At 36.5% G+C, this 13,053-nt stretch overlaps 1 protein-coding gene across 8 annotated transcripts in view; it reads right to left on the reverse strand.

The window, feature by feature from the left end:
- The window catches only part of LOC126186395 (protein lap4), a 535,941-nt gene that overhangs the window by 66,631 nt on the left and 456,257 nt on the right, over positions 1-13,053 (reverse strand). For 7 of the 8 annotated variants that reach the window (XM_049928205.1, XM_049928206.1, XM_049928204.1 and 4 more), the window contains 3 exons: positions 9,803-10,210; positions 9,267-9,366; positions 286-342 (listed from right to left, as the gene is read on the reverse strand). In XM_049928205.1, coding sequence (XP_049784162.1) covers positions 286-342; positions 9,267-9,366; positions 9,803-10,210 — 565 coding nt within the window. The remainder of the gene's footprint in view (positions 1-285; positions 343-9,266; positions 9,367-9,802; positions 10,211-13,053) is intronic. The other variant, XM_049928210.1, reaches the window with a different exon arrangement.

Here is a 13,053-nt window from a genome sequence, read left to right on the forward strand (position 1 = left end):
GCACATAAGTAAGACAGAGAGCTTTGCTACTATTTGGATGAATCCTTTTTCAGAACTACACAGAAAACAAACACACACACACACACCTGTATGGCTACACTGTTCTGACTAACTATATTGCAATATATTTTGTAGTTTTAATTTGTAGGCACATGAATGGAGCTTCATTATTTAAGCACTAATGATAGCTGCTTATCTATAATGCACAAAAACAATGATGAGAAATTAGTAAATGTCTATATCTATTATTAAACAAAAACGATGATTAAACTATGATTACAGTACCTTCTTCTTGTTTCATTCGCTCTACCTCATCCTGGCTCAGGAAACTGAAGACCTTCTCTGTAAAAATGTAAAAAAGAAAAGAATAAATTTGTTAGTTTTAGCACAATTCATGTTTTATAAAAACAAATACAGCAGAAGACATTGTAAGGAAAGAAGGAAGGCAAGCAGAATAGAATTAACTTCTCATAAATGATTAGGCCATTTAAGACAGAGTACTGGCTCAGGAAAGGTGTGACGTGCCAAAGTAGGCTGAGTATTGTCACAAGAAAGACCATGACACCACACTCAATTACAGGTCAATAGTAAGTAATTAATTTTTTGCCAGTTAATTATATGTTTATGTATTTTTGTTTCATATGTTAACCTCAGAACTAAAACTGTGCTACAGATGTGATTCGAGGAGGAGTAAGCAGCTCAAACGAAGCAGCTCATGAGCAATAGCATAGCAAACAGAGTTGAATTGAGATACTGATCCCTACCTGACTGAAAAGTAGGACTGTGTAGGTGGGAACTCTGCCAACAACATATCCTCCATTCCCGTAACCCCCCCCCTCCCCCCCCCCCAGCCGAAATCTTCGCTAAACGCTGCCTTCCACCTACCTATCCCCTTTCCTGCTCCCACATCAGTACTATGCACATCTATCCTGACAACACGCTTACAAGTTATTTCCCCTTCTCTAATTCTCTCCCCTCACTGCCCCCTTACATCGGGCTTCCCACATACCCTGCTATCCCTCTCCCTCCCTGCCACATGTCTCCTCCTTAATCCTGCCACTCATGCCTCAGTCAGTGTAAGACACTTAAAAATATCATAGAAATTTGATGCCATAATATTCCAGTAACTTTTGGCTCAAATCAAGAATCCCTTACAGCTAACATACTTCCTTTGGCAAATCCTGCTTTAAGTTGCAAAACAGCCATCACTGAACAAGCACTGGAAATCAGAATTAAGCTGTAGGCTGATGTATCATATAGTACAATCTTTCTTGCTACTGCGCATTTACTAACAAACTGCCATCCTATAAGCTCATCACATTAGACTATAAATTCTATACTTCCATGACTTACTTTGTTCGAGGCACACACAACACGGAAATTACCACGGTTCACTTTTAACGATGAACAAATTAATCAATCACACTGCACAGTATCCTCTTTGATTCAATATTCTACCACTTTTGCAGGCAGACAACATAAATTAATCACAATGGCATGTGTAAACATGGCATAAATTTTGTGCCAAAAATACACTTCTTGGAAGTCACACAGTGAAGTGAGGGCCTTCATATCCTCACAATGGCAGCTGCAGCTTCCTATCAGTAGCTCTATTTTATCTAAAACTAAAACATTTGAATACATGAATTCATCCTTAGTCTCTATTACAACACGTGCTCCCATTCAAGTTATTAATTGTAGCTTTTAAATGGAAGATGGGAAAGAGGGAGGAGGACATAATCTAATGTTGTTGTTGTCTTCAGTCCTGAGACTGGTTTGATGCAGCTCTCCATGCTACCCTATCCTGTGAAAGCTTCACCTCCCAGTAGTTACTGCAACCTACATCCTTCTGAATCTGCTTAGTGTATTCATCTCTTGGTCTCCCTCTACGATTTTTACCCTCCACGCTGCTCTCCAATGCTAAATTTGTGATCCCTTGATGCCTCAAAACATATCCTACTAACTGGTCCCTTCTTTTTGTCAAGTTGTGCGACAAACTCCTCTTCTCCCCAATTCTATTCAATACTTCATCATTAGTTATGTGATCTACCCATCTAATCTTCAGCATTCTTCTGTAGCACCACATTTCAAAAGCTTCTATTCTCTTCTTGTTCAAACTATTTATCGTCCATGTTTCACTTAAATACATGGCTACACTCCATACAAACACTTTCAGAAACGACTTCCTGACACTTAAATCTATGCTCGATGTTAACAAATTTCTCTTCTTCAGTAACACTTTCCTTGCCATTGCCAGTCTACATTTTATATCTTCTCTACTTCGATCGTCGTCAGTTATTTTGCTCCCAAAATAGCAAAACTCCTTTACTACTTTAAGTGTCTCATTTCTTAAACTAATTCCCTCAGCATCACCCGGCTTAATTCGACTACATTCCATTATCCTCATTTTGCTTTTGTCGATGTTCATCTTATATCCTCCTTCCAAGACACTGTCCATTCTGTTCAACTGCTCTTCCAAGTCCTTTGCTGCCTCTGACAGAATTACAATGTCATCGGCGAACCTCAAAGTTTTTATTTCTTCTCCATGGATTTTAATACCTACACCGAATTTTTCTTTTGTTTCCTTTACTGCTTGCTCAATATGCAGATTGAATAACATCGGGGAGAGGCTACAACCCTGTCTTACTCCCTTCCCAACCACTGCTTCCCTTTCATGCCCCTCAACTCTTATAACTGCCATCTGGTTTCTGTACAAATTGTAAATAGCCTTTCACTCCCTGTATTTTACCCCTGCCATGGTCAGAATTTGAAAGAGAGTATTCCAGTCAACATTGTCAAAAGCTTTCTCTAAGTCTACAAATGCTAGAAATGTAGGTTTGCCTTTTCTTAATCTTTCTTCTAAGATAAGTCGTAAGGTTAGTATTGCCTCAAGTGTTCCAACATTTCTACGGAATCCAAACTGATCTTCCCCCAGGTCTGCTTCTACCAGTTTTTCCATTCGTCTGTAAAGAATTTGCATTAGTATTTTGCAGCCGTAACTTATTAAACTGATATTTCGGTAATTTTCACATCTGTCAATGCCTGTTTTCTTTGGGATTGGGATTATTACATTCTTCTTGATGTCTGAGGGTATTTCGCCTGTCTCATACATTTTGCTCACCAGATGGTAGAGTTTTGTCAGGATTGGCTCTCCCAAGGCTGTCAGTAGTTCTAATGGAATGTTGTCTACTCCCGGGGCCTTGTTTCGACTCAGGTCTAATAAATAATAATAAATCAGCCCTTGCACACACACACAGTTAATACCCACTGGCCTTGCATTAGGAAGATGGTCCACAATGAAAACCTATGTGAATCATTCACATCAACCTTCCACAGAATATCAGTTTATGACTCAACAACACGCCCTTTTTAACTGCTGGTACTATATGGGGCACATCAACCATGATAAATCTGTTCCATCCAGTATTCAAGATATACGAGACATGCAAAATACCCTCAGATTTCAAGAAGAATTTGATAAGCTCAATTCTAAAGAAAGTAGGTGCTGATTGGTGTGACTATTACCAGTATACCAGTTTCATAATCATGCTTGCAAAATGCTAATACAAACTATTCAAAAAATAATGGAAAAGCTAACAGAAGCTGACATTGGAGAAGATGAGTTTGGCTTCTGGAGTAATTTAGATGAACAAGATGTAATATTGACCCTATAACTTATCTTGGAGGATACATCAAAGAAAGGTTGACCTACATTCATCGCATTTGTAGATTTAGAGAAAACCTTTGATAATGTTGACTGAAATATACTCTTGGAAATTCTGATTGTAGCAGGAATAAAATTCAGGAAGTACAAAGATATCTGCAACTTACACCGAAGAACACAATTGAGAAGCAGTAGTTAAGAAGGGAAAGAGAGACAGGGTTGTCGCCTACCACAGATTTTATTCAATCTATACATTGAACCAGCAGGACAGGTAACCAAGGAGGAATGTGGAAAAAGAATTAAAGTATAGAGAGCAGAAGCAAAAAATCAAAGTTTGGCAATGACATTGTAATTCTGTCAATAACATTGCAATTGTGTCAGGAAATCAAATGGCTTGAAAGATGAGTTTATTCAAATTGATAGCATCTTAGAAAGAAGTTACAATATGACATCAACGAAAGTAAAATACAATTATGAAATGTGGTTTAAGTAAATCAAGTGAAGATGGAATTAGATCAGCAACTGGGACATTGTAGTAGATAGGTTTAGCTATTTGAGAAGTAAAATAAATGAAGACAGAAGTAAAGAGGATACAAAATGCAAGCTGTCAAGAGCAAGATAGGTTTTTCTGAGAAGAGGAATATGTTTATATCAAATATCTAAAATCTTTTCTGGAAGTATTTATCTGGTGTGTAAACTTACACATCAGTGAAATGGGGACAATTAATAGTACAGATGAGAGGAGAATAGATTTAAAAATGGTGCTACAGAACAATGATGAAGATATGATGGTTAGATTGGGTAATTAACAAAGAAACACTAAAATGAATCGAGGAGAAAGGAAATTCAGAGTACAACTTGACTAAACGAAGTGACTGACTGATAGGACAAATTGTGATGCAAGTGGCAGTATGGTTATGGAGAGAAAAGGGGACGAGGTAAAAATTGTAGAGGGTCACCACGGCTTGACTCCAGGAAGCTTGGTCAGGTTTATGTAGATTACAATGAGTATTCAGAGAGCTGCATCAAACCAGTCTTCAGACCGAACACCATCTCGACTTAGATCCATCAACAAGAAATAACAGCACATGATGACTTCTTTGGGTATATGTGGAAATTTTCTCATTTGCCTATCGAATGTCTTTTTTTCTTATACAATCCTATGCTCATCACCTTTCTCACATTGCCAATTTCCTTGAACATAACCACAATATTCCCATCCGCTCTCATTACCTTTTTCAAAATCCACGACATACATTAAAGCTTTCATTTCCCCATAGCACTGCTTTTTATTTTATAATCCAGGACATCCTCGTTTCTTACTCCTTTCCTTTTAATCTATTTTCATGATACCTCTTATAATTCTGTTCATCTAGCTTTACAATTAAATTTCCTTAATTCCCTTCTCATTTGCCACACTGTTTTTTGGGAGACAACAATATGCTGATTTACTTCTTACATACTGATGTTTTATTTACTTTCATATTTTAATTGCTTTTCTTCCAGTTCAACTGACGAAATGGTTACAACACACACCGTTCATATTTGCATTCAATAATCAAATATCTTCCTGTTGGACAAAAACCATGTGTGATATGTCAATTATTTTTTAGTGTATAAATTACACTGTTCTATTGTGGGGAGGGGGGGGGGGGAATTACTGTCAGTTATTGCCCCCCCCCCCCTGCTCTCTCTCTCTCTCTCTCTCTCACACACACACACACACACACACACACACACACAGAGAGAGAGAGGATAACTTTCCATTGCGTAAAAAATACAGAAACATTGTCTGTAGAAAGGATAGACAATTTGAAGGCCAAAATTCCCCTTACTTTTTTTGTTTTGCTGACAGTTTAATCTATAACTAATATGATTGTTTTTTTTGTACATAGAAATAAGCTTTGGACGCTGCCTGTGACTGCAAATGGCAGACATGGGTGGCTGTTTTAAGTTGAACATAAAAGGATAGGTATAGCATTGCAGGCCAAGCCCAAAGGAAGTATGGCGTCTCTTTGTCCACAGCAAATTTTACATGCGCTTTATGATCAACATGCTTTGTTTAGAAGAAGCAGCTTCATGCAGTCTTGACAATACGATGTGAAATATTTTTTATGATAAAGAAAGCTAATATTTAACTTCAATTTTTCATTAAATCACTTTCATGAATGTTTGTTATACTGTGTGTTCAAAACGTAAATGTTGACATATGTTCACTAAATACAGATCACAAGTTGGCACATTCATTTCTTCAAGTACAGCTTATGTGCCTCAAACAGCACTAAGGTTCTTTATCTTGCAATGTCAATACTTTGGATCTTCAAGTGTAAACAAGAGTAAAAACTGACAATATTATGAAAAGGATAACTGCTACTCACCACATAGAGGAGATGCTGAGCTGCAGATAGGCGCAACAAAAAGACTGTCAAACAAAGCTTTTGGCCCAACAGGCCTTCATCAGAATTAGGCAAAACACACACACACACACACACACACACACACACACACACACACACAGAGAGAGAGAGAGAGAGAGAGAGAGAGAGAGAGAGACTGCTGTGATTGTGTGTGTGTGTGTGTGTGTGTGTGTGTGTGTTTAAGTAATTCTGATGAAGGGCTGTCTGGCTGAAAGCTTTTTTCTGACAGTCTTCAAGTGTGCCTATCTGCAACTCAGCATCTCCACATACAGATTAACCTAAAAGTGGCCACTGTCAAATCCTACAGAGTTCTTTAAGTTAACATTACAAGTTAAGTGGTTAACTCCTTCAGACCTACAGCACATTAAATTGGCACTTAAATTTAAAACCAAAAAACTGGTACCAAATTGAGAAAAATTAATGGACACTGTACTGTAGGTTTTTTTTTCTTTTTACTCTACATTACAGCATGTTTTGTAAGCAGCTGCATACTCTCTAGTCAGTTATGACCATCACACCACGTTTCACCGCGTTAATCACCAAGCATCGGACATCAAATGGCACACTCCGCAACAAAACTGTTCTTTGTTCATTGTATAGGTGCATTTGTGTGCACATCATCATGGTATTTCCACAAAATCGCACCCATGTCAGTTCCAACTTGCAGATGGTTAGTAAAGTCTCATTCTACATAGGCTACTGAAATGGGAAAAATCTACTTTTCCTGTAGTTTAATCATTACAGAAACACAATTTTCACAAATAAAATTGTATGTCCTATAATGAGATGTTCCCAGTAGTGGGATCGACGTTTTGCAACAATCTATATGATGGTGTATGTTAGGATACTAGGTATTACATCCTGAAGCCACTGACCCTGGTGGGTCCTGCTTTACCAGTAACCAATGAAAAAGGAATTAGCCTTTTCTCCTTAAAATTACTTCGATCATTATTTTTCTTTAATTATTTGATTCATCAAATGTATTGTTTTTAAAAACAGCTATGTCATTTTAATTATTATATCAACATTATTTGTCCTTATTTCTTCATTGGGCTCTAAATCATGGTCGATTTGCAGTTACCCATCACAAATCAGTTCTTTTTTATTTCTCATTTTATGTTTCCTCTTGCATTTGTTCTATGTGTGTGCAGCATTTAAAATGTGCAACAACAATAATTCATCAACCAACAAATGTCATGACAAAAGAATGGAGGAATTTTGATGAAGAAATGTCATGAATGGCTTATGCTATGCATTGTGTTTTAAATGTTTATACAACAATTAACACCCCCCCCCCAAAAAAAAAATGTTCATCCAATAAACAAAAATAAATTTCTGTGACTGTTTCACAACAAAATGAATACTGATAACTATTTTGTTGTTGTTGCCAAGCCACTTGATTGGTATTTTTAAACAACCAAATATTATGATATAAAAATTTCTAAAAACAATTAAAGCCAGGTGGACAAAGATTCCAAATATAAAAAAGAACGGCACGAAGCCAATATGAGAACAAACAAAAAAGTTAATGTGATGTTTAAAAGGATGTGGCAAAGGATTACGAATTTTAAAAGCATTACATTTGAACCAAATACTGAAGATAAATAACAATGGAAGTCATTTCAAAAACAAAACACCTTGAAGGAATGTGACAGGAATTGAACCCACCACCTTCGGTTTACCAGTCTAGTGTGATATCCAGTATATTATGATGGCAGTCATAAGAATTGTGTTAATTATAATGCTGTAGAGTAGCAGGCTTAATTTTTTTTGACATTTACTCATAAACAAGGACCCATCAAGGTGAATGGCATTAGGATGAGATACTTGGTATCCTAACCTACACCACCATGTTAATGGCTGTGAAAGTCAATCCCACCACTAAGAATCTCCCCTCACTAGTATTAGAAATATATTCAGTTTCTTAGTTGCCATGTTTCCTACCTTGCTTTGATAATACACAATGTTTCTCAAACTTTTAGTGTTTGGTAAACACCAGATTTCCTCCTCCTTTAGTACTGTTTGCTGATAAGCAGTGAGGAGGGGTGGGAAGAACGTAACCTTTCAGTACTCTTCTTTAAATCAGTTCATAACCATTTTCTCTAACACATAAACTTTTATATTTCCTTGATATGTACACATAATAAATTTCCCTAAAACATAATAAATTTCCCTACAATTCATATGACAAAATGAATTCATAAATGTGTTACTAAAATTATAAGAGAACAATAGGGCCCATACAAAATTGTAATAGAGTTGCATAGGGAATTTAATTGGACTCCCTGACTGAAGAAAGACATCTTTCTTGCAAAACCTTTCTATATAAATTTAGAGAAGCAGTGTTTTAGAAAGACTGTGCAAAAGTTATATGCCTGCGTAATACATCTAATTTAGGGACTATGAGATTAAGGTAAGCGAGATTAAGATCAAGGAATACAGGCAGCATTTTTCCCCTTGCTCCATATGAGAACAGATCGGTCATTCTACAGAATGGTGATAAATTTATTTTCTTCAACATAATTTGGCAAAAGTCACCAGGCCATTTCAATCTCCATGCATGTCACTGGGATGAAACCAAACCATGACCAATTAATCACACTTCGAGTACAATATTTTCAAAAACAAAGTATCATTGTACACATGTCAATCCTTTTACTACACTGCAACAATACCAGAGAAGGAAAATTGCTACTCACCATATAGCGGAGATACTGAGTCACGATGGGCACAACAAAAAGATTCACACAATTATAACTTTCGGCCATTAAGGCCTTTGTCAGCAGTAGACACATGCACGCACATGCGCACACACGCATGCACACAAACGCAACTTGCACACATGTCTGCAGTCTCAGAGAGCTGAAACCACACTGCTCTCCTAGACTGCAGAAGTGTGCGCAAGTTGTGTGTGTGTGTGTGTGTGTGTGTGTGTGTGTGTGAGAGAGAGAGAGAGAGAGAGAGAGAGAGAAGTGTGTGTGTACTGCTCAAAAAAGACCTTAAAGACCGAAAGCCATAATTGTGTGAATCTTTTTGTTGTGCCTATCGTGACTCAGCATCTCCGCTATATGGTAGCAACAACTTTCCTTCTCTGGTATTGTTACATTCAATCCAGGATTTTCCACTGTTTGACTTTTACTATACTGGACGAATAAAAACAAAAAGTGGTACAGAAATTATTTTACCTGGTTTTGGAGAAGGTTGATGCTGTTCTTCCATTGCCTTTTCAAAAAACTTCATCTTATCGCTCACAGAAGTTTTGTTAGCAACCGCATTGTTCACTGCCTAAAGAAACAAAACAGCAGCAAAATTATTAGCTAACAGTACAGTTTGCAAGAGAGTAACAATTATTCATGTACCTTCGTACAAAAGAAGGGCATTAGTTTTTAATAATACTCTGTTTAATAGCATGCTGAAAATTTAGAAGGAAATTCAGGGAGAAGGTGTCATGGGAGATGGTGATAAAGAGTAATGGAGGGTGGGAGGGAGACAATGTGTTAGGAGGGAGGGGGTAGATAAGAGACCAATGTTTATTTATAAGCATAAAGAAGATAAATAATCTCTTCATGACAAACAGTAAACAAAAGTAAGAACTTTTTAAATAAACCTCATTAATCAGTAACTAGTAAAGCTCAGTACAGAAGACTATTTTTATCAAGTTGCTCCACGTGTTATCCAGTAGAAAGTACTTTGCCAAGCCATAGCAAAAATGGAGACCCACCTCAATGGCATCAGTCTTCTTGGATGAAAGGCGAGCATTAGGCTTTTTGCTGCGAGCAATGGGATCCAGCAAGTCCTCCACTGAGGAGAAGGCTTCACTGTCAACTCGTTCACTGTTATTGCTAGGAGGAAGTGTGGAATAGCGGCTGTATAAAGGCATAGAAGGATATGTCTGGTTAGGAAAAGTAGCTGGTTCACATTGCACTACAGGAGGAGTGTTTGGATGAGGGGATGTTTGGACATAAGAAGTGGAATTGTTTCTTCCAATTACAGAAGCAGCTGGAGTACTATTGCTTGTCTGTTGGGATAACGTAGCATAATGCAGAGTGGCACCTTGACCAAGACCAGGCGAGCTAGGGCCCATGCGAGGAAGGGTAGTAGTGGAGGTAGCATCAGACTTCTGGACCAGCTGAATAAACCAATACCAGAAATATAATAATTAATTCACTAGCTACTTTGAAAGAAGAGTATTACATACTGCTCAAGACGCATGACAGTCAAAGTTTCATGTGCTGCAGTTCATATTTGCCAGTAAGTAACAACAATGGCCTGAAATGAACTGCAGAGCTTCAAAAGAAAATGTGTGGCAAATCCTGCTGAACAGCATTGATGATAATTTGCTCATTAAAATAAATCTAAGGATATATGGACCAAGTGAAACAAAAGCAGGACCACTTTAGTAAAAAGTTTTAAAAAATTGTATTTTAAAAAATCAAATGGAAAGAAAAGAAGAAAATAAACTTTAACTGACAGCCATCTTGAATTGTTAGTCAGACACTATTATGCATGTTGCAGGTACAGAAAAATGAAGAAAACCAATTAAACATCAAGAAGGAACAAATTTCAACACAAATTACAAGTGGATGGCAGGAACAGTGAAATGCAAGAGAGAGTTTTGGTAATCTTTACACTTACTTCTTGAATCATGCACAAGCCTGAATAAGATGCAATTTTTCTCAAATTCACTGACAATAAAACATATATATTTCAAACTGAAAGGTAAACTTAGTACAGTTACATTGCAAGTGTCTGTATCATCTATAATGAAATTGAATTAATATTTGGTAAGGGGTTGAAATGTTAGTGGCAAAAAAAAGATAGCATGTAGTAAAACTCTTAACACCATAAATCATCAAAAGGGGGATGATAAAAAAATCTCAATATAATTATGATTATTATTATTAACAAGTTAGGATGTGGGTACAATAGCAAGAGGAGGCATGCTAAACAGATTGTCATGCTCAAAACTGTGCCAAAAATTTAAAATTGTACCAACCTTCTCAGTTCTACACATCTTCTGATGCAAAGACAACATTTGACCAAATGAAGAGAGAAATAGAACCAAATGAAGAGAGAAACGTAGTTTCATTCAGACATTATTTTCTTTACAGATGTATAGCATACGGCATAGAGAAAGCATTTTATTGAGTAGTATGCATGTAAAACAACAAATATTGGCGTTTTCTAATATATAATGAGGTTTTTATTTAATGAAAAACTACAAAACTAAATAAAACTGTTAATCCCATTATTGTAAAACTAGAATTCTCAAGCCCTACTATTAATATATTCACTTAGAGAGCAGGTAATTATTTGCTTTGAGGTTCAATTTTCACTAACAGGACACTACAACTGTTAATTAATCTTGGGTTCTGCAACTGTAGCTCAGACAGACGGTATTGCCAGTGTAAAACATTAAGAAAAAGGCACTGCTTTGTCCACATAAATATAACTGTAACAGATAATCTGAAATCCCTAAATATACCTCGGTTCATGTCATGATCTTCTAGAATCTGCCCAAAATTGTAACATCTGTTTTAGTCATTTTCTGTTTTGTTCTCTGTATAGAAAGGCAGACTGAAATTTACATCTGGAGCACTTATCATTTTTACAGTCCTGAGTAAATATAGCAAAATTCGGCAAATTGTAGAGAAAGAAACAACAACAGTCAAAATCATGGTAAAAATGTTAGTAATCTACAAGAAGAAATAAAACAAAGCCAAGGATATTAAAATATTTGTTGATTTACTGAAGATTCAACCTAGCTCTATAGATGCCACTTAATTAACCCTAATTTCTCACACTCAGTCTCAGAATATCAAAAGACACACACACTTCAGTAAAAGATTTAACTTGAATTTATAAAGTGGGGAAACAGCTGTCAACTGAAGCAACAGTATCTAGCAGTGAAACTCATTTCCACATTACATGACTGAAAAATCCATTAAACTGTTATAAAAACTGAACAGAACAGAAAAGCAGAATAGTAATGATGCTTTGAGCTAATTGTGGACTGGGATGGCACAAATGTAGTGAATGTCAAATAATATTTTGTTAATATTATTTGCTTCTATTAGTTATCCACAAATTAAATGTGTCGTGGCAATATAGATATTACCAGTTATGAAAATGAGAGAAACTATGATTGCTCCTGAACTAAACAAAATTAGATGGTACACAGAAGTAGTGGCTAGAAAGAATATAATGAGAAAGAACTATAACCATTTTATTGCATAGTACAGCACATTGTGTTCTTTATTATAAATGGCATAAAAACGGCTTTTTATAATAGACAGGCTTTCAACTTCTTTAATATGTTTATGGGTGGAAATGCACCAAGAAAGCTATGAAGGTATTGAACACAGTGTGACTGCCTTGGTGCACATGTACCTTCAAAACAAATTCGGTTTCATGATTTCTCCCATCCTTGTAAACTTCATAACTTCGTATCCCCTTCATTTCTTTTCATAGGGAAACATAGAAGTACAATTTCTGAGAGTCAATTTAACTGTTAGAAATGTTTCACATAGCAACAATACTTGGATTACTTTCACAATAACAGAATTAATCAAGTGGCCGAATGGCAGCACTGGTAACTGCACTTATTTTATGATTTCACAATAAAGATGGAAATTAATACTCAGAGCAATATCACATTGAAACTACAGAAAGTTAGATGGACAAGGCAGAATGGAAAACAAGGGGACAGGCAAAGGGGGAAAATGCACTGCTTAAATGTGCATGACAGGAAGTGGAATGTGCATTTGATTACCACTTGTAGCTTTGCACGACAAAAATTTTATATTTGCCTCTAAGCAAAAACAACTAACCTGTGCTCTTAGATTTCTTGAAATAGTTATTTGGCTTCATGACATGAGAGACCGACAATATCAGGCAAACAGAAATAATTTAACACCCTGCCCTACCCCCTCCTCCTCCTCCACTCCCCTCTCTCTCTCTCTCTCTCTCTCT

Source organism: Schistocerca cancellata, chromosome 1 (assembly GCF_023864275.1).
Source record: "Schistocerca cancellata isolate TAMUIC-IGC-003103 chromosome 1, iqSchCanc2.1, whole genome shotgun sequence".
Lineage (NCBI taxonomy): Eukaryota > Metazoa > Arthropoda > Insecta > Orthoptera > Acrididae > Schistocerca > Schistocerca cancellata.